This window comes from Rhincodon typus, chromosome 19, assembly GCF_021869965.1.
Source record: "Rhincodon typus isolate 14 chromosome 19, sRhiTyp1.1, whole genome shotgun sequence".
Classification (NCBI taxonomy): Eukaryota; Metazoa; Chordata; class Chondrichthyes; order Orectolobiformes; family Rhincodontidae; genus Rhincodon; species Rhincodon typus.
Window position 1 is genome coordinate 51354095 of NC_063350.1, and position 26848 is coordinate 51380942.

Here is a 26848-nt window from a genome sequence, read left to right on the forward strand (position 1 = left end):
ACCTGCTGAGCTTATCCACCAGTTTCTGTTTTTAGCTCTAATTTACAGCATCTGCAGTTCTTCAGTTTTTAGATGATCAGAGAGTTTGGTGGCACTGGTTGAATTTTAAGACACAAAGGCTTGAGTTGAGTCCAAATTAGAAAAAATAAAGTCTATTGTTTGTGGAGATATTACTCAAGATGACTTTTGCCCAATCTTAACCAAGCTGGTGTGGGTTCAAACAACACTGCCTGAAATTTGGCAAAAAAACTAGAGGGCTTGCTAGAGTACTAGCTGGTTTGCAAAGCTGTATGTCACAATTGTGACTTGTGAATAATGTTGACTGCACAGCTGAGACAAAGGAGAAACTGTTGCTGATGCGTTGTGTACAGTATACCCAAGTAAGGAGTAGTAATGATACTGGTTCGATCAGAAAGCATTTCCTTTGCTGGCACCAGCTTTATCAAGCAAAAAAATTCAAATGAAAGGGATAGAAAGACTACCAGTGATATTTGTAACGTAAAACTAAAATTCACGAACAATCATTGTTCTTTTTAAAAAAGAATTCTGATATCCCGTGGAATCAGGTCATGAAGGAAACTCAGCTTGATAATGATAAAACATTTTGACTTATAAAAAGGTTTGATTTAAAATATGGCAAATAAAGTGACCTAAAATAAACTAAAAACATTTGAAGTGCTCCAATGTGGCCACCACATGCAAGCTAACAAAACCAAGTATAGACATCAATGTATACTGCTACAGGGAACTGGTTAGAGAACTTCAGCAAGATCCACAAAAAAACCGACTTATCTTCATTTGTCCAGTGGTAAAGACAGGGTGGTACTGAATCACATAGGCTAGGAGCTGTCAGGTTAAATGTCACACCTCTATTGACTGATCCAATTTTTAAGGTTGCAGTAGAAGGCACTAAAATAAGTCAGGTCCAAAGCAAATCAGAGTAGAGGGAAAATATCTAGGGTCTGGTTCAAGTTGTATCTGACTACTCCTGTTCAAAACGGTTTAGTGAGACCGTCAAAAACCAAGTGGTCTATTAACAATTGCAGTCTGGGCCTGTGAATAACAAGCTGTATGGGTGGAGCTTTCGAAAGACACCTTAGAGATACATGTTCGCAGCAGGAGAAGGAAAAGAAACAGAAGAAAAAAAACTATTATATTTCTTACTCCAAAAAGGAATATAACCAGCTATAATAGAGAGAAAAAAAAAAACTGGTGTTGAGATGAAACACTGCGAACTGAAAAATTTCCAAAACCCAGAAGATTAAAGCACATGAAATATTCTCTATCTGAAACCGAGTAACAGCAGCCTGTAAGGGACTGTGTTGGTGGAGAAACTGAAATTACCCCATTATCAATAGATCAAGTTCTGCTTTTGAAATCACATGACTATCACCTTTTAATGGAGACATCAAGGTCTGTTAGGCAGTCTACGATTGTACTCCTGTGTCTCTGTACTGCATTGTGGTCTGTCTGCACCATTTTCAACAGTGACGTCAGTGCAACGTACCTTTAGAGAGAAGAAAATGTAAAAGCCTTTAGCATAAGTTACGTATTTACTGGCACAAAAGCAAATTAGTTTAGAAAGAGGAAGTTGTATTCCCCCGCAAACCATGCACATGATCAAATATAGGAACAAGACTTTTGTCACTCGAGAGTCAGAATGACAAAAAAAAAGAAAAAAAAAAAAAAAAAAAATCACATGGTAATGCTTGGAAGCCAAATCATTGAGTTACAGTAAATTCAGGATCATCCTGGATTCAACCACCTCACAAAAGACAGCTTGGTTATGGGTGTCTCTTAGCTATCATGATGAAGGGAAATAAATTTTGAAGGTCGTCTTGAACATTATAGTTATCAAAAGTGAACAAGAGAGAATTTTTAATTCCCTGCAGGAGTATCTATGGAGCCACTGGTTGAGTGGGAAGTAATAAGCCCATTGAGAACCCAACTCTGTTTAAACAACTAAGAGAAGTCTGCACTACCTTACCCGACTTATACAAAAAAAAACAGGTTGCTCAACCCAACCAGTTTATGTGGACTTATAAGCTCCACAGACCTTGGTGGGATGGCAGTCAGCGACCTGGAACAGAGCAGATGGCCAGTAGCCTGGAGCAGAGCGGGGATAGTGGCCAGCAGCTCAGAGCAGGGACTGCAGTCAGCAAGTTTGGAGTAAAGATGGCTACTGGTTAGGAACTAGTGGAGCCTGGACAGACGATGTGGAAGCCGTTGTAGAAAGACCGTAATGTCTACCTTTTAGCTTCATTTTATATTGTTCTAACTTATGTATATCTATAATGTAGTTTAACTCCTTTACTTTATTTTCTCTATCTTTTGTGCCCAAGATTTGTAACTAGGTACTCTGAACCTAAGACGGCACTGTGTATTGGCGACCTTGTACAATTTTCACTGTACTCCTGTTCTGTGTCAAGATGGCAGCAGAGTAGGACGCTCTGGTCAGAGCTTGTCGGCTCACCAGTACCCTTCCCTTCTTTTTTTTTCCTCTTTGTAGCTTTTCTTTTTCTATAACACCCTCCACAGCCACCCCACCCACCATCCGCCCTACCTAGTGTGTCCCGGGGTGGGGCGGGGCAAGCCCCGGGGTTTGGGGGTGGGGGGTGGGGTGTGGGGCTGCAGGGCGAGCGTGGGCCGAGTCCTGCAGCACAGCCAACGGGCGACTCCCGGAGCAGCTGCAGAGCGAGTCCTGGATGGAAGCTGGCACGATCTCGTGCTCTGGGGCCTGCAGGCACTGACTGCAACTTAAGTACTAATGGTCACTTGTTATCTTTCTGGATTTTTTCACTGTTCTATGCTAATCTATATATTTTTTCCACTCTGCAACAACAATTTTTTTTCATTCTAAGATCTGTACCTAGGTGTTTGTACCCAAGATGGTGCCATTAAAGGCAGCGACTCTAAAAACATTTCATTGTACTTCCGTACTGGAATACATTTGACAATAAAGGATATTCTATTCTATTCTTTTCTATCTTGAATACACATGGCAATAAACCTAACTTTAATTCTACTTTATCTCACTCCATCAAAATCTACTTCAGTATTTTTTCCTTAACCTACTTATCTAACTTCTGCCCTTTTGAGCAACATGCAGTAGGGGGTTCTACATTGTCACAACAATGCAGGATACAGAAGCTTCTCCTGAAATCCTTTATGAATTAATGAAATCTAAGTATTACAGAAATATAGATGAAAAGAAAGGAAAATTTGGTGTAGACACAGACTAAACAGCTGGGTCCAATTGCTCTCATGAATCACTTATGAGGTGTGGTAGATTGCTGCACACATGATCATGTTTAAGCCATGAATAATTTATGTAAATACATCATTACAAAATGACTAGCACCCCGGCATCTGACGTCTGCTAGACACTGGAAGATTAGTGCGATGGCCTTGACATTTCCCTCCCTCTGTGGAGCTGTCTGGCTTTGTCAGATCAGAATTGGTAGAGAATGGATATTCCTACTTGCAACTCACTCAAAATGATAGGGTAGACAGCATAATAATAATTAAACATGCACATACCAACAACTCTTCACATTTTGATCCTCCAGGTTAAAAAATTAACAGCAAGATTATAACTTATCATGCCCCCAGTTTTTATGCTACTTCCCACCCCGCATTCTAATATAATATAATGACGCTTTGATACCTAACAATGAGTTCAGTTTCACATACCTTGATTGATCTAATAATCAAACACTTAAAAGTCACTGCATCAATTTATAAATCAATAAATAGTAGGTCCCTAGAGAGTACGGAGGAACAAAGGTACTTTGGTCTACAAGGCCACAGACCTCTGAAGATGCCAGCACGGGACAGTAAGGTGAAAGCGGCATACAGGATGATTGCCTTTCTTAGCCAGAGGATGGAATATAGGACCAAGGAAGTCTTGTTACAACTTTATAAAATATTCGTTAGGCCACAGATGGAATACCGTGTGCAGTTCTAGTCGCCACACTATCGGAAGGATGTGACTGCACTGGAGAGAACAGAGGAGATCCCCAGGCTATTGCCTGGGATGAAAAGTAGGAGGACAGACTGGATAGTCCAGGTTTGCTTTTCTTTGAGTAGGGCAGGTCGAGGGGGCTGCTGATTGAGGTAATCAAAATTATGAGAGGCATAGACAGGAGATACGACAACCTTTCTGCAAAGCAGACATGAGTAAGATTAAAGAGCACAAGTTTAAGGGGAGGAGTAAGTGGGTTAGAGGAGAGCTGAGGAAAACTTTTCACCCAGAGGGTGGAAGAATGACGGAACATGTTGCCTGAGAAGGTGGTGGAGGCAGGTATTCTCACAATATTTAAGAAGCATCTGGTTGAATAATTAATTAAATTGCCAGAGCATGGGAGGCTACGGACCAAGTACATGTAAATGGGATTAGTATAAGTTGGTGTTTGTTGATCAGCAAAGACATGGTGGGCTGAAGGGCCTGTTGCTATGCTGTTGACTCTATGACTCTAACAAACTTGCACAGGTGTTAGTTTTTCTTCATTCGAGGCTGTATCCCTTTCAAAAATGTTGCCTTCCAAGGTAACATCATTGCACACAGATGTCATACTTCAAATATTTCCACCATAAAACTGTCAAGGGTGGGGGTGCTCTTGTGGCACCATGGTAGCATTCCTACCTTTGAACCATGAGGCCCGGGTTTAAGTCTCAGCTGTCCCAGGGATGTGTAATAACATCACTGAACAGTAGGTTAAGGAAAATAGGTTTAAAAAACGCTTTAAAAATTAAAACTGTCAAGGGAGGGCCCTTGTGGAATAGTAGTAGCATCCCTGCCTCTCAGCCAGGAGACCTGGGCTCGTGTCCCACCTGTTCAGAGGTGTGTAATAACAGCTCTGATCAGATTGATTAAATAAACAAAATAAAACAAAACTGTCATATTTCTCCTGCATCTCTATGGGATTAAAGCACGAATAATCTGCAAAATGTCATTCTCTTGTTATTTGCCCATAAATGGAATCAAAAAGCTAGAGAAAGCAGTTACATTAAACTAAAGTTAAATTAATAAAGGAGAAGTCAATGTAATTGAAGGATTAATTACAAGGCCAGAAACAGAAAGAGGACCAAACTGTAAGTCTGCATTTTACTGCTCTTCGGATCCAATTTATATCACTTCTGTCTTTGCAAAACTAAAAGCATATTTTATACCTGCCACTCAATTTTTACGTCAATTTATGGAATTCATAACATCACTGTATTCTCAAGAAGGATCATCTTGTCATGTTATTAATTTCTATTTCATTATTTCATTATTGAAAGATGAGCAGAATTGCAAGTCACTGCAGAATTAAAATGAAACTTTTAATTATGTTAAACATTTATCATGCACAAAATTTAATATTTTGACAACATACAAAGTTGAACAGCACAGGATTGATGTTCCCATTACTAGTTTTACCCAGGAGAAAGAGTTAATGGTTACAGTCAACATATTTTAAAAGAACACTTACCGAATATTTTTATCATTGTTTAATAAAAATCTACCCAAAATATTTACAGCTAGAACCTGAGAATAAACAAACAAAACTTCAGTTATTACAAAACTAACAGACATGTGTTTCAATAAACAACAGATTTATCAATTATGATCCATTTGCTTCATGAATTCAGGCAGCTATGTATTTTACAGAACTATTGTCCCTGACAGTGATGTCACTGACTGGTATTGCTCAGCAAGCACTGGAAGCACTTCTAAATTCAACAAATGCAGAATCCAAGTTTGATTAGTTTGGAAATACTCACCAGGACAAAGTAGAGGATGGTTGCTAGCACCCATGGAATTGCATTCAACCATTAGCCAAGAGAGGAATAAGCTACGAAATAGTCATTTAGTATATAGCAATTATTACAATATTAACCTTAATTGGGGGCTAAAATTCCAAATTCTGAATTTCAGTATCACCATAAATATGCTGTCCTAGAGATTCTTTTCTCATAAATTGCCCATTATTCTCAAATTTTAAAAGTAATTTTCATCAGTACATCTATGTTGTGAGAAGGAAGACCTTCAATATTACTTCTAGAGCAAGGTGGGAATGATTACATCAATGTCATGCCCTCTTAATGTGGGAACATCTGTCCTGATGTATAATGCTGATATTTCTACTGGGATTGGCAACATGATAAACCATGGTAGAAATGTGCATCCTGCCACTGCATGGCGCTACACTCAAACAATCCCCAGGAACCTTTGTGAATGACTTGTATTTTTTGAAGGAAAACAAAGCATCTACAAACACTTTACTGAAACATATATGCATTCATTTTCTTTGTTCTCTATGGATGATAACTGAAGCCGGAATTCCTACTCCATCCAGTCACTGGCGACCGCTGTAAAGTCTTCTACTTACAATCATATTTTAAAATACTCCCTTATCCCTTGAAAAAAGGAACTGATAACTGATTGATGCTTCCAAATGTCTAAAATGAAGTAGGTCTGTACAGGAATACAAAATGGGACTGTACATAATGATCAAACTGCTCCACAACATCTAAATGTAAATGCTCCACAACATCGAAAGAAGCTTCCTCTCCATATTCACTGCTGCTGGCAACAGTACCACAGTTAGTCTGTATGCCTTATGCAAATTGCCAAGGGTTGCATGCATGACCCAATAGCTAGCATAAACAGTTCACAGCTAAATTCAATGCTACTCTCAACTATCATTCACCAACTTCATGTTCTAGTACAAACACTATATGGGAGCAGATTAACACTGCTGGTTGTGGTCTCCCTATCCCTAACCTGAGATGTCAAGGGCAAATATATAACTCCAACTGTAATGTCAACTGAGTTCAGCTAATTCAGTACAGGATTGGAGTCAAAATTAGGAGCTTTATTGTTTTGTTAACAAATGACCGAGGGCCACCGGAAAAATCAGCTTTTCTTTTTCAAAATCTTGTATTACAGGATCAGCGGTAACACGGGTCTGACAACTACAAATGTAACAGGATTGGGTCATACTCAGAGTTAGAATAATTCAATGTTGTTTACTTCAGTATTTTCCAGAACAATGTCAATTTAGTCACAAGTAAATCTTACTTACCCTCAATCCACTCTCAGACTTAATATCCATCACGGTTAAAACAGTTTCATATAAAATAGCATTGCCTACATTTTTACTGGTTTCAGTGTTGGTTGCAACCTAAAATGAAAACACCATATTACAAACTATGATAATTTTAAATTCAAGCACACTTTATAAATTAGGAGAAAGGGACTATATTTTGTAGGATATAGATGAGTGTTACATTTATTCAAGCATGAACAGTTTTATTATGTCATCACATGTCAACCAAGTGGTCATTTTAAACAGTTATTAATTCCGCACTGCACTGCATCATTACAGATAAAACTCATACAATTTGTGACTGAAATGTCAGGATAATAAGAACCTCAGTCAACTGCAAACCAAAATCGAGACCTGTTTGTACAAAGCAACCGGAGTTCAGACATTTTGTCTCCTGGAGTGGTTCACAGTTTCTAATTCAAGAAAGGCTCATTCTATAATGCTTTAATACAATACGGCTTTATCAATTATGCCAAAATGCTTTTCCAAGATATTTTTATTCTATTAAAATAACAAAGTCATACAGCTGTAAATGCTGATGAAACAAAGAATCCTCAGAACTCAGTCCAATTAACAGACTTTTTTCTTAATTGAAACGTGTTCTAATATAGAAAACAAGGAATGCCCAGTGACAAGTTATTTCCCCATATTCTTTCGTCTCTCCTGAAAAGGTAGATCACCAATACATTAAGTGCCATTCTTCATCTCTGTGCCATCACTGGAAGTGTTGAAAGACTATCTGGTCATGGAGAGCCACAGCTTTGCCTGATCCTGTTGTCACTCACTGTTGACATGTACACTTGTGTGCAGAACTTATCATTGAGGGAACTAAAGTATTGAGTCATACAGCATAGAAACAGGCCCTTCGGTCCAACCAGTCCATGCTGACGATAATCCCAAATTAAACTAGTCCCACCTGCCCGCACTTGGTCCATATCCCTCCAAACATTTCTTATTCGTATACTTATCGAAACTTCTTTTAAAATGTTGTAACAGTACTTGCATCTACCAATTCCTCGAAATTCATTCCAAACCATAAACCACACCCCATGTAAAAAAATGTCCTTCATGTCTTTAAAAAATCTTTCTCCTCTTACCTTAAAAATACAGCCCCTAGTCATGAAATCCCTCACCCTAGCAAAAGGGCACCTGCCTTTCACCTTATCTATACCCTGCTTGATTTTATAAGCCTCTAAGGTCACCTCTCAGCCTATCCTCATAACTCAAACCCTACATTCACAACAATATCCTGGTAAATCTCTTCTGACCCCACTCCAGCATTTTTTAGAAGTTTTATTTAATTTATTGTAGTCATATGTACCCAAGTACAGTGAAAAACTTTGGTTTGCGAGCAGTATAGAAAACAAGGACATAGAGATCAAAAGAGTGCTTAGGCAGAGCGAAGCATACAGGTTACAGTGCACAGGATAAACGTTATTTGAAGTTAGAGAGTCCATTCATCAGTCTAATAATGACCGGGAAGAAGCTGTTCTTGAACCCCTTGGCGTGTGTGTTCAAGTTTCTGTATCTTTAACCTGACGAAAGAGGTTGTAAGAGAGCATTGCTGGGGTGGGAGGGGTCTTTGATGATGTTGGTGGCAGCCTTTTGGCAGCAATGAGCCATGTAAATGGAGTCCACGGATGGGAGGTTGGCTCTGCAATGGTCTGCGCTGTGCACACAACCTTCTGTAACTTCTTATGGTCCTGGGCAGAGCAGTTGCCCTACCAGTCCATTATGCACCTGACAGCATGCTTTCAATGGTGCATCTGTAAAAGTTGGTGAGGGTCCTTGTGGACATGCCGAATTTCCTAAGCTGCCCAAGGAAGAGACGTTGTTGTGCCTTCTTGATCATTGCATCTACGTGGGAAGTCCAGGACATGTTGTCAGTTATCGTCACTCCTAGGAACTTGACGCTCTCAACTCTCTTCACCTTAGCTCCGTTGATGCAGATGGGGGCGTGTCCTCCACTTCTTGAAGAGGATGATCAGTTCTTTTGCTTTGCCGACATTGAGAAAGAGGTTATCATCATTGCACCATGACACCAAGGCCTTTATCTCCTCTCTGACTCAATTGTTGTGTGATATCTGTCCTACCATGGTGAGGTCATCAACAAACTTGCACATGGCATTCATTCATAATTTGGCTACACAGTCATGGGTGTACAGGGAGTACAGTAGGGGGCTGAGAAGGTGCAATTGTCTGTCTACACTGATTGCAGTCTTTAGGTCAGGAAGTTGAGGATCCAGTTGCAGAGGGCAGAGTCGAGATCTAGGTCCCAGAGTTTTGAGATTAGTCTGGAGGGGATTATGGTGTTGAAGGTGGAGCTGTAGTTGATGAGTAGGAGTCTGATGTAGGTGTCCTTGTTATCCAAATGTTCCAGGAATCAGTTTAGGGCTAGGGAAATGCCATCCACTGTGGACCTGTTTCATCAGTAGGCAAAGTGCTGGGGATCGAGGCAGCTTAACAATATCCTTCCTATAACAGAATGACCAGAACTGGACATAGTACTCCAGAAGAGGCCTCACCAACGTCCTGTACAACCTCAACGTAACAGCCCAACTCTTATATTCAAAGGTGCAAGCAATGAAGGCAAGCGTGCTAAATGCCTTCTTAACCATCCTATCTATACAAGAAGCAAACTTCAAAGAATTATGTACCTGAACCGTTTTTAAAAAAAACCGCTTTTAAAAAAAAACTTTCAAAGCTTTTCATGTTACACTCATCAGGACAGATGAAAGAACACTACATTTTCAAAGGGAACAACAATTTGTACTGCACAAGAAAAGGGCACTGATTTTTTGACAAGTGAACTGTGCTTAGTCGAGGCTTGTGATGGAGACGACACCAGGAAACAGTTCTCCCCAAAATTTTTGCTTACATTCAAAAAAGGCATGCCTACTTGGATTGTTTGAAGCATTGGTCAAGGACTGCCTAACTCCCTGCTTCTATTTATTTTTTAAAAAGTGCAACGTCTGGTTATATTTTGTTTGCAGATGACAGAGCTCTGCACATGAATATATGTAACCCATAGCAAGCATAAGTGGGCCACATTGCAAGCCCAACATTGTTAAATTAGTTGTTGCACAATTATTAATATACATAGAATTGTTTGGCAAGTGTTGTCCAACAGTGAATTACAGGCATGGGGTTCACTAATATTCGCATTCACCATGACAAGGCCACTTCTGAACAAATCAGCACCTTTCTCACATAAAATATAAATGGTCACTTCCTTTAAAATTTAATATTCTTGCACTTGCCCTGATTAGTGCAAGATGAAAAGCCTCAACAATGTATCTCTTTTTTTCAGCAATATTCAAGTTCTACACCACAGAGTAATTATGGGAACCAATCCTTATTCCATGGCCGTAGAGGAAAATTGTTGCATTTTAAGAAATAGATTAGATAATGTGCAACAGATCAGAGATAAAACATGGGATATCCTGGCCTGTAATTTATTGGTTCCAAAAACATTGCAGTCTGAAGAAGCAGTAGAAAATTCAATTTTAAGATACAAGAACATAAGAAATTGGAGTAGGCCATTCAGACCCTCAAGCCTATCCCAATGAGGAAAGGCTGAGGGTCTTGAGGCTGTTTTCGTTAGAGAGAAGAAGGTTAAGAGGTGACTTGATAGAGACATACAAGATGATCAGAGGATTAGATAAGGTGGACAGTGGGAGCCTTTTTCCTCGGATGGTGATGGCTAGCACGAGGGGACATAGCTTTAAATTGAGGGGTGATAGATATAGGACAGAGGTCAGAGGTAGGTTCTTTACTCAGAGTAGTAAGGGCGTGGAATGCCCTGCCTGCAAAAGTAGTAGACTCGCCAACTTTAAGGGCATTTAAATGGTCATTGGATAAACATATGGATGATAATGGAATAGTTTAGGTTAGAGGGGCTTCAGATTGGTTTCACAGGTCGGCGCAACATCGAGGGCCGAAAGGCCGGTACTGCGCTGTAATGTTCTATAATGTTCAACAAGATCACGGCTGATCTGCCTCAGGCCTCTGTTCCTCTTTGTGCCAGCTCAGCACAGCCATCAACTCCCTATTTCAAATATCTATCTACCTCAGTGGTCTAGCCTCCACTACTCTGTGGTAGAGAATTCTAGACACTCATTATCTTCTTGAAAAAAGTCCTTTGCATCTCAGTTCTGTCCCTACATCTCCTAGTTCAAGACCAGCCCACTAGTGGAAACATCTTCTGAAAATCTACCCTGTTAAATCCCCTTACAGAATTTCGCATGTTTCATTAAAATCACCTCTCATTCTTTTGAATTCTAATGAATAAAGGCTTACCCACTTTAGTTATTTTGAATAAGGGGACACCTCATTCCAGGAATCAATCTAGTAAATCTCTTTTGAACAGCCTCCAACTCCAGTATATGTGGTTTTTAAATATGGGGCCTAAAACTGTACATAGTATTTCAGGTAAAGTTGTACATTTGTAACAAGACTTATTATTTTTTAAAATTCCAAACCCCCAGCAAAAGGGCTAAAACTTTCATTAGCTTCCTTAATTACTATCTGCACCTACATGCTATCATTTTGTGTTTCATGCACAAGGACATTCAGATCCCTTTGTGCTGCATTCTGGAGTCTTGTGCCATTTAAAAAAAAAAGTCTGCCCTTTGTTCTTCCTACCAAAGATCATGACCTGACAGTTCCCTACATTAAATCACATCTGGCAAGTTTCTGCCCACTCAATTTATTTCCATTTGCAGATTCTTTACACTCCCATCGCAATAGGCTCTAATTTGGAAAAAATTACATTTTGCGCCCTTATTCAAATCCCCAATGTAGGTAGTAAATAATTGAAAGCCTAGGGCTGGCTTCTACAGCACACAAGTTGCACTTTTTGAACTTAAAAATTAACCCTGGAGTTGTCTTCTGTGTGTTAACCAATCCTCAACCTATACTAATACATTACCCCTAATGGCGTGAGCTCTTATTTTGTTCTTTTCTAAATGTCATACTATTTCTCCCTTAAAAATGGACTCTAGTATTTTTCAAATGACAGACATCAGAATAACTGGCCTGGTTTCCTACTTTGTCTCATCTCCTCTTGAACAGGGCATACAATCGCAGTGTTCCAATCCACTGGAATCCTCCAGGAATCCAGTGAGCTCTGGAATATTTCAACCAACACCTCCATTAACTCTACAGCAACTTCCTTTAAAACCCTTGGACACAGGCCATCAGGTCTACAACTTGTATGCCTTTAATCTCACTAGTTTGCTCCTCAAGATTGAGATTGTTGCAAGATCTTTCCTTCCATTTGCATCTTGCCTGTTATCTTGGGATATATACAGTGTCCTCCACCCTGAAGGCTGATGCAAGACATTGGATTAAATTATCTGCCATTTTCATGCTCCCTGTAATCAATTCCCCAGTTTTGCTGTCCAAAGGTACTCTCTTTATTTATACTCATAGAAGCTCTTGCCGTTTGTTTTTATATTCCTTACCAATTTACTTTTATAGTCAGTTTTGTCACTATTAGCTTTTTAAGTCATGTGCTGCCAGTTCCTAAAAAGTTCTCAATCTTCTGTCCTACCACTAGCTTTCTACAATTTGTATGTCTTGGGTTTTGATTGGATACTCTGCTTTACTGGCTTAGTTAACTATATTTTCTTTCTCAAACTGATCTGCATTTCATAACATGGAGAAAAGTAATTTTTCTATTGTTTAGAGAAATCAAACAAAATGTCACGAATAATGTGGACGACCAAGTCTGCTTTCAACGTCATTTATTATTGACAAATTTTGTTGATTAACAGAAACAATACTAATCATCGTCGTTTTATAAAAACATATGTTGCAGGCTGGTAAACCTACTGATTGCTGCACTGTGGCTGAAATTAGCAAACCGCATTCTACCTTTGAAGACCTAGAAGAATAGAGGCTGCATGGAAAGAGAGAGGCCAGAAATTACAATGTACAAGCTTATGACAGGTCTCATTGCATAGGAAGCAGCTACATCCAGGGCAATGTTCTATTTTTGATAGAGCTGTGGGGTTTCCAAGATTTAATAATCTCAGATATGAGTATTACAAAAAAAAGCCATTTTCTCGAAGCTTTTCATCTTGTGCCCATCAGGAAAATTCACAAGAAATACTAAAGTAAAGGAGAAATCAACATTTATACTGTATGAGGGGACAGTGTTATTAAGTCGGCAAGTGGACTCTGGTAGAGGTGTTGTCATGGAGAATGCACCAGCATAACAATGACGACAGTTAACAACCAAGCTTTCTTTAAATTTTAAACTAGGAAGGTTCACTCTGATTGGTCAAGGCATTCCTTTGAGAAACAAACTAGAAAATGGCTGTCATGTATTTTGGTGAGTTGAAACCAGGGTAGTCTATGTACCTGTTCTGTCAGCAATGAACTCGCCCTGTGTATTAAATACATGGAGTTTCCAGCAAACACTTGCCACACAGTAAGCATGGCAGACAATCCTAAATTGGCGTCAGCATACCAGGTCATTTAGCAAATGTTGTTCTACCACAAAACATATCTAGTGTTGGACACATTGAAAGTTCTGCAAGAAGGGGCTGTTTGAGAATGGTCAATATCTTGCTTGTTGGGAACAGCCATTAAATTGATACCCCTTATAGTTTAATACTTTCGGCAAGTACCAGCATCACATGAACTTTAACAGGATGCAACAGTCAAGCCCAAAAGACGTTCTGTCTCTCACTCAAACGAGTAACGTGATATAATTCATAGAATCCCTGCAGTGAGGAAATGGGCCCTTTGGCCCAACGAATCCACCCCGACCCTCAGAGCATCCCATCCAGACCTATCTCTCTATAACCCAACTAATCTACACATCCCTGAACATTATGGGCTATTTAGCATGGCCAATCCACCTGACCTGCACATCTTTGGACAGTGGGAGGAAACCAGAGTACCCGGAGGAAACTGACGCAGACACGGGGAGAACGTGCAAACTCCACAGTCACCCGAGGATGGAATCGAACCCAGTTTCTTGGCACTGTGAGGCAGCAGCGCTAACCACTGAGCCACTGTGCCACCACAAACAAAGGCTAACAGGATCAGGAAGTGCTCATTTTGCCGAAACCCAGGACTGAACCAGAGCCCTTTAGATCTTCTGTCTAATATATGAATTTCAGTGCTGGCTTGGTGCTATTGCTACAGGAATAAAACCAAATTAAGTGGTTCATCAATATTTGAATTCTGATGAAGGTACAGCAGTTGAAGCTGCAATGCAATTTATTTGTGCTTCCTGAGGCTTCGGTGCATTTCATACATCATAATTTTCTTCAATTTCTCTAGCTTCTAACGTGGCTTCCACGGGCTCAGGCAGCCTTCAGCCTAATCTGAATTTACACCCTTCAATTGCAGTGGAGGAACTCCAGGATGCATAGCGATACTGCCAGACTTGCGATCAATGGAATTCTGCTCAAGGGTCTCCATGAAGGGAGTAGAATTGGTATTCTAAAAGTACAGGTACGATCAAAATTTCAGCTAAAATAATTAGTTTCTACTTTTAGAAGGAAGCAGCTTGAAAAAAAAACACAAACTTCTGAATTTTTTTTCTTTAGCCCTGAGAAAATCCTTCGCCATAATGGTAATGGTAATTAATTTAAAATCACAGAAGACAGAGAGAGACAGTATGGCTACAGAGAGATGAGAGGGGACTGGTCTGTGGAGCATATACGTTCCGCATGCACCAACCAACCCGACCTTCCGGTTGCCATCCACTTTAACTCCCCCTCCCAACCCCCACACCCCTGGTGACATGTCTGTCCTTGGCCTGCTCCACTGTTAGCATGACGCCAAATGTAAACTGAAAGAACAACACCTGATATTCCACCTTGGGAGCTTACAGTCCAATGGCCTGAATATTGATTTCACCAGTTTCAAAATTTCTCCACCCCCAACCTGTCCATCTTCTGACTCACCTATCCGCTCCACTTTTCCCATTGACTAACCACAATAACCCCCTACCTGCATCCACCCATCTCCATTCCACTTACCCTCCCCCTAGCCCCAAGCCCCTCTATTTATTTCTGGGCTCCCCTTCCCCTCCACAGTGCTGAAGGAGGGTTTCGGCCTGAAACAACTGATTTTCCTGCTCCTCTGATGCTGTCTAACCTGCTGTGCTTTTCCAGCTCCATATTTATTGACTCTAGGACCAGAGGGCATAGTCTCAGCAAAAAGGGGCACCTATTTAAGATAAAGATGAGGAGAATTTCCTCTGAGGGTTAACAGTCTTTGGAATGCCTTGCTATAGACAGCGATAGGGTCATATTTAAGTCTGATATAGACAGAGTCATAGGGTAAACGCAGGAAAGTGGATGTGAGATGTGCCAAATTAGCCATGATCGTATCGAATGGCAGCTCGAGCTCGAGGGGTCGAATAACTTATTCCTGTTTCTATTTCTTATGGTCTTATAGCCTAAATATAAGAGGCTGGGTCAAGATTGAATAACGAAGCCATGGGGTGACTGATGGAAGCCTCTAGGTTGAGACTACCAGACAGTACGTTGATTTCTGGTTTGCTTAATGGAAGGGACTGCATATTTAACTGGGTGTAGAGGAACATACAGCACTTGGTATCTGCATTTCAGGAACCAAAGTGCTCAAATCCCAATTCATTACAACTTGGGGTGCAGGACACAGTTATGTTCGAAGCATTGCTGTAATAAAACCCAATAAATTTTCACACCAAGACTGCAAGTCATTAAAACATCTGAAAATGCAAGACTAGATTTTCAAAGCAAATGACTAAATAACAAGTGATCTTTTCTTTATCTAATGTTTTGGTCTTATACCCAAGAGATATTTTGCCAAGGGAACTTGTCACTGTGCTCTGAATTTATCTATTAAACCACTCACCTGAGCGAGAATATCATTCATTTGTTCACTGGCTTCATCGTCACTTTTCCCCAACATTCTCAACAACCTTAAAATCTGGACCTGCAAAGTAAAAAATAAACCCACAAAATACATAAACCTGAACGAACAGTGGGACACTGAAACAGATGGACAATAGACAACTGTTCAGACAGTACACTTCAATCAGAAGTTAAAGCATCTCAACACAAGATCGGGAAACAAACTTAAAAATTAAAAATATTTATAATTACAGAGGAGCAAAATAATTAGAATTAAAATCTAGTTTTCCCAACAGAAAATGGCAAATGAAAACGTGCACCATACAAAGTCTGTTTTTTGCTTTGATAAACGTTGCCTAGACAGCAACCAGATGTGATAGCGAGGTTGTACTTGGGGAACGTGTGCAAGAAAAAATGAGGATTCAGACCCTGGGTAGAGTTCAATAATTCAACACTATGAAGTAAAAGTTTTAATTGGAACTTATGAGCAGCAGAACCAGGTGATGATATTCCACAGTACATATCTGGCAACTGTTCTCTTAAATTACAGAAGTCTCAGTGTTGGTCACAATGAGGGAGCTGACACCCAGTTAACTTAGTGCTGACAATCATGATCGCTATCATGCATAGCTGTTAGCCAGTTGATAAAATTAAATGGGGAGCTGCAGGGGATGGGACCAAGGGATCAAGTGAAGAATGGAAAGCAGCAGAGCATGCAAGAAGAATGAGATTTGGATAGTCTTGAAAGACAGAAGTGACAGGGGAGAGAGAATAAACAATAAATGGAAGATTAGAACAAAGAGGGAAAGATAAAATGAAGCCGAAGGGAAGGAAACAGGTTTGGAGCCATCACTATTCAAACCAGTAAAATATGACTGCCTTTGAAAATCTGTGTTTAAATTAAAATAAAAGCAAGAACCAGGAGGAGTTTTTTTTAAAGAAAAGGTCATTTATTAACAATCCTTATTTAAAAGGTAAAATGCAAGCTAAATTTCTAATGAAAACATTCTATATAGTATTTTCCTGTCACGATATTGATGCCATTGGCAGACATCATTAGGTGCTTCATATAGTGCTGTAAAGAAGACCATTGAAAAATAGTTATGTCTTAGACAAAGCTGATCATAGAAATAAGTGGGCAAAAAAATTGGACGGTTACAATAAATGGTAGAACCTTTAGGAGCATTAACATATAGAGGGATCTAGGCATACTGATCTTCAGATATCTGAAAGTGGCAACACATGTGGGCAAGGTAGTCAAGGCAGCATAAGGCATGCTTTCCCTCATTGGCTGGGGAATCGAATATAAAAGTTGGTAAATAATGTTACACCTGTATAAAACTTTAGTTAGGCCACGTTTGGAATACTGTGTACAGTTCTGGTCACTATACGATGAGAAGGACTTGGATGCTTTGGAGAGGGCGCAGAGAAGACCTATCAGGATGTTGTCTAGTCTGGAACGTTTTAGGTATGAGGACAGGTTGGATAAACTTGGATTCTTTTCACTGGAAAGATGAAGCTGAGGGGTGACCTGATAGGTGTCTACAAAATTATGAGAGACATCGATAAAGTGAATAGTGAGAGGCTTTTCCCAGGATGGAAAGGTCAACTACAAGAAGGCACAGGTTCAAGGTGAGGTGGTGGTGGGGGTGGGTGGTGGTGGGAGGACAGAGGTGACGTTTAGGGAAGAAGCATGGGGAAAATTTTTCACACAATGGGCAGTGGGTGCCTGGAACACACTGCCAGTGGCGGTAGTGGAAGCAGGCATATTAGCAACATTTAAGGTATATCTTGATAGACACATGTACAGGCAGGAAAAACAGGGATAGAAACTGCGTATGCGCAATAAGTTGCAAGTCTAAATAAGGATTAGGATGAATGTAGGTTTGGTAGGCTAAAGGGCCTGTTCTTGTGCTGTACTCTTCTTTGTACTGATCAGGTTTATGATTGGCAAGCAGTAGGTCTGGGGTCTCTGGACTTCAGGAAGACATTAAAATAGATATCTTTCAGGAAAGTTATTAAAAAACTCAAGCATTCAGAAGAAGAGGGATAAAGTTTCATGATCCCAAAGTTGGCTGAGAGAAAATTATGGATCGGGGATTAATGGCCATTTCTCAGACTGAACAGTTAGAGGTGTACTACAGTTCTCAGCCCTCTTTTGTTCTTGGACTAAAGCAGGGGAACATGATTTTGAAATCTGCCAAAAACATATCTGCAGCAGGTTTAACAAACACCAAGCAATGTGAAAAACTTCAAAAGGATAGACAAAGACTCCAAATACAACATAATTTGAGAAGTCAACTTTTAGAAAGAAAAACAAGGAATTGAAGAACACAGTTAATGAAATGACCTCGATGGATAAAATTTTTAAAAATTTGTTCATGGGGTGTGCATGAATCGCAGAAAGGGCAGTATTTATTATACACCCCTAGCTTCTCTGGAGAAGGTGGGGAGGGAATAAGCTGCTACCTCGAACCACTGAAGTCCATACATTGTAGGAACACCTGTAGCACGGTTAGGGACAGCTTCAACAAACTGGTGCTTGCAAGTACATCATTTCCTGAAAGAGTGTGCATTGAAAGTTATAAAAAGACCATTAATGTTTTGAGTTTTATAAATAGGAACAAAAAGCATATGAATAAAGGAATAATGAAAAACTTCGTCCAAGATACACAAGGCTATTGTGGATAAAATTGTGATCACTTGTCTCGGCTGGAGACATAAATGAATTGGAACTAGATTGGTCTTAGTCAGGCTGCTGCAGGCATTTTGACAACAATTGTTATTGCCGCTTACATATGAAGAATGACCAGGAGAGACAGGTAGAAAATGGGTACTAATTGATACCCTTCAGTAGTGTCACAGTAAGGAACGTATACTTAAAGGTCAGATGAGGGGAAAATAAAGAAAATGACAGAAATGAAACAAAGGGAAAAAATGTTAATTTTGCCTATTTACGTAATTAGTTAAAAGAGGGGTAAAGACAAGTCATCTGTATTGTTCAATTCAAATATATTGTTACTCCCATATTCGAGGCAAAAGGAGTATTGAGTGCTTTGAGAAAAGACAGAACCAACAACTGAATAAGTGGTCTAATACTAAGTTAATACTAAGTGGTTATTTATTCAGTGGAAAAATTTTACCTGAAGAAAAGGATCACTAATTCCAGATACATCATGCTCTGGAGAGTAACCAGACATAATCAGGTTCTTCAGGGATTTGACTAGCTGTGGAACAACCTAAGATTGAAAAGAACACATATCACATAGCAGAATTTGTGCGTCACTGATAAATAACGTTAAAGAAAATTAACAACCTTTTTCATTATCTAAATCAATTTTTATATAATTTTTAAAATAAATCAACAATGATGCTGGTTACATTAATCACCTCGATTCAATAACGTTGCCTCAGATGAAGGTAACCAATTGAATTAAAATCTTGTTAGAAGGAAAAAAGTAGAGACTATTTTGAGATTATTTATTAACATTGTGTACTTCAATTATTTGACTACATGACTAAAGTGTCTACATTTGCAGACAGTATGCAAGTAACTGTGACTAAAGATAAGTTATCTTTATGCAAGCATATATTGATAAGGTGGTGAAATAAGGGGTTAAAAAGTGGTAGATGGAATTCAATACCAGTAATGCGTGGTAAAGGAAGTAAACTGGATTTAAGGCCTCATCAGACATGGTCTTACTGAGCTGCATAGCAGGTTTGAACAGTCAAATAGCTCACTCCAGCTGCAACTGCTATGTTTTAACACCCTCTATCCAGCAGGGTTTACTAGGTAAACATCAGCAGACACCTTGGTTAGTTTTCTAAACCAACATCCCAGCTAAGGTCGATTACTTTATCAGGGAGCAAGGTCTGGGCCAGTAGCCATCTTGTCCCATCTCAATGGCTGCAATGATACTGAATACATTCAGCAACGGGGAGACAAAAGCATTAGACGTAAATAAAGATATTTAACATTCTTCAAACGGATCAAGATATTCAACACAAAACACCTCCCAAATAAACATGCTGAAGATAATTTTCTTTCAGCAAGGCACTATCTATTTTGGGATACAGTTCCATGGGCATCAACTAACCTCTTATCTTGATAAAGTGACAATTCTTCAGTATGTAGTATAGTAATTTACTGTCACTTGTATTTAGAGAAATACAATGAAAAGTATTTAAGTCACCATAGTCCAGTACCATTTTAATTCCATAAGATATAAAAAAGAAATAATTAAGACAAATTTCAGGATGCACTGTGTCAATAGTTTTTAGACTAATGGAGGTATCAGACTAAAAGGGCCATCAATTGGCCTTTGAGAAACATTTCTCACTAGAAAAGCATAATCTATTGAATAACAGGAGGAACCCTGACTAATCTCTACCCTCTCTAAACCAGGGGTTCATGAAGGCAGTTGCAACCCTTTCTACTGCCAGAGAGTGAGAATAATTGCTGCTGGACTGCACTACAGCAAAGTCTCCAAACCTGCATGGCTCAATATCGTTTCCAACTATTAAGTTAAGAGAGTATCCACCAGAACACAAAACTTCCATGCTAACAACAACGCAACACTATTAACACCTCGATGATCAATTTCACGTTAGAAGACGACATCACACAGAATTAAATGTCAATCCGAACAAGCTATCTATTGACATCTTGCAACCACTGCATATATTTCATGCTGTTACACATAAAGCATGTGCTTACTGTAATACTTAATACAGTACACCATGAAACAATAAAACTGCTCCTTTCCTAGGCTCAATTTTGAAAAAAACTAAGCTTTCGGAAAATGTACATTTTACAAACTTCTGTATTTTTAACTTGTATGATGATTTACTTCTTAATATCTTTCCAGCTCTGACACCACTCTAAGGATTCTGGTCGCTCACTTTGCAACTCCATTACCCACTTTGGGAAATCAGGGTTGAGGGAGACTGGACATGAAGAAAATGAGGGGATTGGATGGGAAGAAACAGGGGAGTTTGGTTGAGGACTAAGGCAGGTCTGGAATGACAGCCTGGCTCAATTATCGCACTCTTGCCCAAGTCAGAACCCACTCCAGGAGCTCAGCACATTAATCGATGCTGACACCCAGCAAGTACAGACGGAGTGATGCACTGAGTAAACTGTCTTTTGGATGAAGTGTTAAACTGAAGTCCTGTCAGTTCTCTTAAATGGATGCAAGGCAAGTGAGTTATTTCTGCTGTTCTGGCCAGTATTTATCCCTCAATCAACACAAACGTTCGAATCATTATTGCATTATGTTTATGGAAATTTGCTATATGCAAACTAGCCAAATCAAATGAAGACAAGCAGCGACAAATGTGCTGCTTAATTTAGGTGTGAAAAGAGTGAAGTAGTGACATTAACTGCAGCTGGTTGTACCTGCTATTTAATCCAAAAATGCACTGAACTTACTGAAAACAGCAAAGTCCAGCTGAAATTGCATTGAATCAGAGGGTGGCAGAGATGTCACTGAGAGGAATTTCGGGAGGCGGCACTGCAGTCACCACGACCGGGCAGTGAATCATGACAGGACACCAAGTGATCGATGCGAGGAAGAGCTTCAAATCAGGATGGCAGAGACGTCACTAACAGTAATTCTGGGAGATGGCACTGCAGCCACCGCGACTGGTCTGAATATCGCAGAGGAACTGGTGTCAAGGAGTGGTTAAACCTGAAATAAGTGTTTCCCCTCCTCCCACCACCTCTAACCAAAAAAAGGATACTGCGAGGAGGACAGGCAAGGTGAGATTCCTATTTTTTTTTTGGAAGTGAACAAGAGCGGAGGTGGCAGTTAGGGCAGATGTGGGAAATCAGAAAGCAGTCTAGTGTCCCTGACAACTACATCTGCAGGAGGTGTGATCAGCTGCAGCTCCTCACAGATTGTGCGGTTTGGTTGGAGAAGCAGCTGGACACCATGCCATGCATACAGAGGGCAGAGAGGGTGATTCTGGGTCTGATGTATAAGGAGAGATTGACTAGGTTGGGATTGTTTTTGCTAGAGCCCAGATGAATGGGCGGGGGGAGTGGGGTGTGGAATCTCAGAGACTTGTAAAATTCTGACAGGACTGGACAGGGTAGATACAGGGAGGATGTTCTCAATGGTGGGCATGTCTAGAACCAGGAGTCACAGTATGAGGATTCAGGGTAGGCAATTTAGGACAGAGATGAGGAGACATCCCAAGTGTTTTGCAACAAGTTGCTGTTTTTATGCAGCAAATGTGCTCTCCAACTTGAGCAAATTGAGTCCAACAAACAACATATGAACGAAAGATCTTTGTTGGGTGTATTGGTTGATTCAGGAATGTTGGCTGAGATAGCAAGAGAACCTTCTATTTTACTTTGAATGAATCTATGAGGTCTACAGCGCAGACAGACTTGGTTTAACATCTCATCTGAAATTTATTAAAACATACTTCATTTTGAGCCCTGAGATTGTTCAGAATCTTTTTAGGACATTCTTTGAGATTAGTGTTCCATCTCTCATATTTGAAGTGGCTGGTCGACAACTGCCTTAGAGTCTTAAAAGAAGCACATTCCACGCCACCTAACGATCAGGTCTCCAGGAGCGCAACACCCACTGACACACAAGTACAGCAACACGTTGGTAATACTGTTGTAACCTTCTCGGAATCTGTCCCCAGGGTTATCCACAACACTAAGACATACCATTCAGAATGTACCATTTACAAAATACCACATTACCTGTGCACAAAAAATGTAATGTTATGGTATGTTGAAATCTAAGAACTATTGTGCAAAGAATGAAAAAAAAGTCAAAAGGAGTTGCAAGCCTTTGTATTGCTAAAGATTCTGTACCACATTGAAATAATTAGTAATAATCAACTCTTCAATTCCAGAAAGAAATTTTTAATTGTTAAACATTTGTTAATTAGACAGATAAAAAGAATATTATCTGTTAAGCTACTTTCAGCTCATTACTGTAGCAGTTTATAAGCACAGTAAGGTTTTATTAATTCTGTGCAGGAATCTGGGAGCATGATAGCAAATAAAGCCAAATGCTCTTCCCTAAAATATGAATTTCTTTTGCACTCATTTTGTGTCCTAATTTTTATTTTAATTATTATTTAGATGCAAAATTCAATGTTTACTAAAACCACAAACGTTCAGACGACATTTATATTGCACGTAGTTAGGATCTATTAGCAAAAACAATTTCAGCAGTCTCATGCATATATTCAACTTAATTTTAGACAACCAATTTGTAGTTCTTGTATATACAATACATTGTAAAAATAAGATTTAAGGAGTTATGGACAGGTCAAGAATATCAACTAGGGGTAATTATCCATCTGATGTACCAGTATATGTACAGATAATGTTGGGAGTAGTTATTTGAGTATATCCTGGTGTATCCTTGAGTATATCCTATTTTCTCTGGAGCGTAAAAGGCTGAGGGGTGACCTTAGCGATGTTTATAAAATCATGAGGGGCACGGATAGGGTGAATAGCCAAGGGTTTTTCCCCAGGGCAGGGGAGTCCAAAACTAAAGGATGAGGTTTAAGGTGACAGGGGAAAGATTTAAAAGGGAACCAAGGGGCAACTTTTTCACGCAGAGGGTGGTACATGTATGGAATGAGCTAACAGGGGAAGTGAGAAGGTTGGTATAATTATAACATTTAAAAGGCACCTGGATGGGTATATGAATAGGAAGGGTATAGGAATAGGAAGGGTTTGGAGGGATATGGGCCAAATGCCGGAAGATAGTTCTAGATTAATTTAGTATGTCTGGTCAGCATGGATAAGTTGGACCGAAGGGTCTGTTTCCGTGCTGTACAACTCTATGACTATGACATTTCTTCACCCAAAGAATGGTGAGCCTGTGGAATTCATTACTACATGAACTAATTGATGCCAAAACACTGAATGTTTTCAAAAGGCAACTAGATATAGTATTTGGGGCAAATGGGATCAAAGGTTACAGGGAGAATGCAAGATTAGGCTACCGAGTTGGACGATCAGCCATGACAGTGAAGAATGGCAGAGCAGGCTTGATGGGCCAAATGGCCTCCTCCTGCTCCTTTCTATGTTTCTACAGAACTAGCTTTAGGGAGATAGTCACACCCCAAGTCCGGATAGATTGATGGGTGACCGCCAGGAGAGGCATGCAGGTAGTGGATATTCCCCTCTCAAACAGATATACTATTTGGGATACTGTTGAAGGGTTAGCCTCTCAGGAGACGGTACAAACTGCAGCCAGGCTTGTGGCACCACAGCTGGTTCTGTTGTAGAGCAAGTTGGGGCAAAGTCCAGGCATGTGATAGTAGTAGGTGACTTGATAGTCAGAGGCACAGCCAGGTGTTTGTGGTCGTGAATGAGGGAAGTGTGTTATCTCCCTGGCGCCAGGGTCCTGGATGTTTCCGAGGGGGTACAGGACATCCTGAAACGGGAGGGAAAACAGACAGAAGTCATCGTCCACATTGACATAAATGATACAGGTAGGAAGGAGGATGAGGTCCGACAAGGACAATTCTGGGATTTAGGTAGGAAGCTAAAAAGCAGGGCTACCAGGGTAGTAATCTCAGGATTACTACCCATGCCACAGGCTAGTGAGGCTAAAAGCAGAGAGAGAGAGTACAGTCCAACACGTGGCCTCAGAGCTGGTGTAGGAGGGAGGGCTTTAGATATATGGATCATTAGGATATCTTCTGGGGAAGGTGGGACCTGTGCAAGAGGACAGGTTGCACCCGAACTGAAGGTGCGAAAAAAAAAGGATAGTTATGGTGGGTGACTGCAACTTTTCTCATATTGACTGGGACTCCCTTAATGCCAGGGATCAGATGGAAAGCAATTTGTTAGATGTGTCCAGGAGGGCTTTTTGAGACAGTGCGTTGACAATTCAATCAGGCAGGAGGCCATATTTGATTTGGTATTAGGAAATGAGCCAGGAAAGGTGATCGATGTTTCAGTAGGAGAGTATTTTGGGCTTAGTAACCATAACTCCATAAGATTTCGAATAGTCATGGACAAGGACAAGAATAGCCCTCAGATGAGGGCACTTAATTGGGCAAGGGCCAATTACATCTAAATTAGACAGGAACTGGGGAACGTGGATTGGGAGCAGTTATTTGAGGGCAAATCTACGTCTGGCATGTGGTAGGCTTTTAAAGACCAGTTGATTAAAGTGCAGGTCACGCACACCCTTGAAAAACTGAAGGACAGGAATGGCAGGATTCCGGAACCATGGATGACAAGGGAAATTGTAAGCTTAGTCAAAAAGGAAAAAGGAAGCATACAACAGGTCTCAGCAACTACAAACTGACAAAGCCCTTGAGGAGTATAAAGAAATTATGACGGAACTTAAATGCGGAATTAGGAAGGCTAAAGGGGCCATGAACTGTCTTTAGCAAACAGGGTCAAGGAGAATCCTAATGCTTTTTATGCATATATTAGAAGAAAGTGGGTAGCAAGGGAAAGAGTAGGCCCACTCAAGGCCAAAAGAGGGAACTAATGCATAGAGCCACAGGAAGTGGGAGATCCTAAATGAGTACTTTGTATCAGTATTTCACCAAGGGAAAGGACATGACTGATGCTGACATAAGGGATGAGTGTGTGAATACTCTAGAAAATGTCAATTTATTGAAGGAGGAAGTTTTGGGTATCCTAAATTGCATTAAGGTAGACAGGCTTACAGAGAATGTTAGAGATAGCATCTGATCCAAGGAAGAAGCATACAGATTGGCCAAGAAAAATAATATGTCTGAGGATTGGGAGCAGTTTAGAATTCAGCAAAGAAAGACCAAGGGATTGATTAAGGAGGGGAAAATACAGTATGAAAGTAAGCTTGCAGGGAACATAAAGACTGACACCAAGAGTTTCTATGGGTACACAAGGAGAAAGAGATTGGTCAAGACAAATGCCCTAAAGGCAGAAATGGGGGCATGTATAATAGGGGACAAAGAAATGGCTGAGCAACTGAAACCATACTTCACAATACTGGACACAAATCAAATACCAGAAATGTTGGAGAATGCAAGATTTGGTGAGGGGAAAGAATTGAAGGAGATCAACATTGGTACAGAAATATTGCTGGGAAAATTGATGGGATTGAAGGTGAATAAATTCCCAGGGCCTGATAATCTACATCCCAGAGTACATAAGGAAGTGGCTCTAGAAATAGTGGATGTATTGGTGGTCATCTTCCAGGATTCTCTAGACTCTGGAACAGTCCCTGCAGATTGGACAGTAGCCTATGTCACTCCAATATTCAAAAAGGTAGGTAGAGAGAAAGCAAGGAATTATAGACCAGTAAGTCTAACATCAGCAGTGAGGAAAATTCTCAAATCTATTATCAAGGACTTTATAGCAGAGCATTTCGAAATCAGTGGCAGGATCAGACAGAGTGAGCTTGAATTTATGAAGGGGAAATCATGCTTTACAAGTCTGTTGGAATTCTATGAAGGTGTAACTAGTAGAGCTGACTAGGGGGAGCCAGTCGATGTGGTATATTTTGACCTTCAGAAAGCTTTTAACAAAGTCCCGCATAACAGATTATTGTCCAAGATTAAAGCGCATGGGATTGGGGGAAGTGTATTGAGATGGACAGAAAACTCAATGGCAGAGAGAAAACGAAGAGTAGGAATTAATAGGTCCTTTTCAAATTGGCAGGCAGTAACTAGTGGGGTGCCACAGGGTTCAGTGCTGGGACCCCAGCTATTCGCAATATATATGAATTATTTGGATCAAGGAACAAAGTGTAACATCTCAAAATTTGCAGATGATACCAAGTTGGGCGGGAAGGTGAACTGTGACGAGGATGCAAAGATCTTTCTGCACGATCTGGACAGGTTGCACGAGTGGGCAAATCTATGGCAGATGCTGTAAAATTTGGATAAATGTGAGGTTATTCACTTTGG

At 40.2% G+C, this 26848-nt stretch overlaps 2 protein-coding genes across 2 annotated transcripts in view; both read right to left on the minus strand.

The window, feature by feature from the left end:
• LOC109937633 (AP-1 complex subunit gamma-1-like) overlaps positions 1-19193 on the minus strand; it is a 41422-nt gene extending 22229 nt beyond the window's left edge. The window contains exons 1-5 of the mRNA XM_048608182.1: positions 19099-19193; positions 15957-16037; positions 7071-7169; positions 5475-5530; positions 1394-1507 (exon numbers count right to left, since the gene is read on the minus strand). Of these exons, the coding sequence (XP_048464139.1) occupies positions 1394-1507; positions 5475-5530; positions 7071-7169; positions 15957-16037; positions 19099-19155 (407 nt within the window). The 5' untranslated portion in view covers positions 19156-19193. The remainder of the gene's footprint in view (positions 1-1393; positions 1508-5474; positions 5531-7070; positions 7170-15956; positions 16038-19098) is intronic.
• Positions 19194-24165: 4972 nt separating this feature from the next.
• Positions 24166-26848, minus strand: part of LOC109931369 (enhancer of filamentation 1-like) — a 90893-nt gene continuing 88210 nt past the window's right edge. Inside the window, exon 5 of the mRNA XM_048608183.1 lies at positions 24166-24372. Within this exon, the coding sequence (XP_048464140.1) occupies positions 24166-24372 (207 nt within the window). The remainder of the gene's footprint in view (positions 24373-26848) is intronic.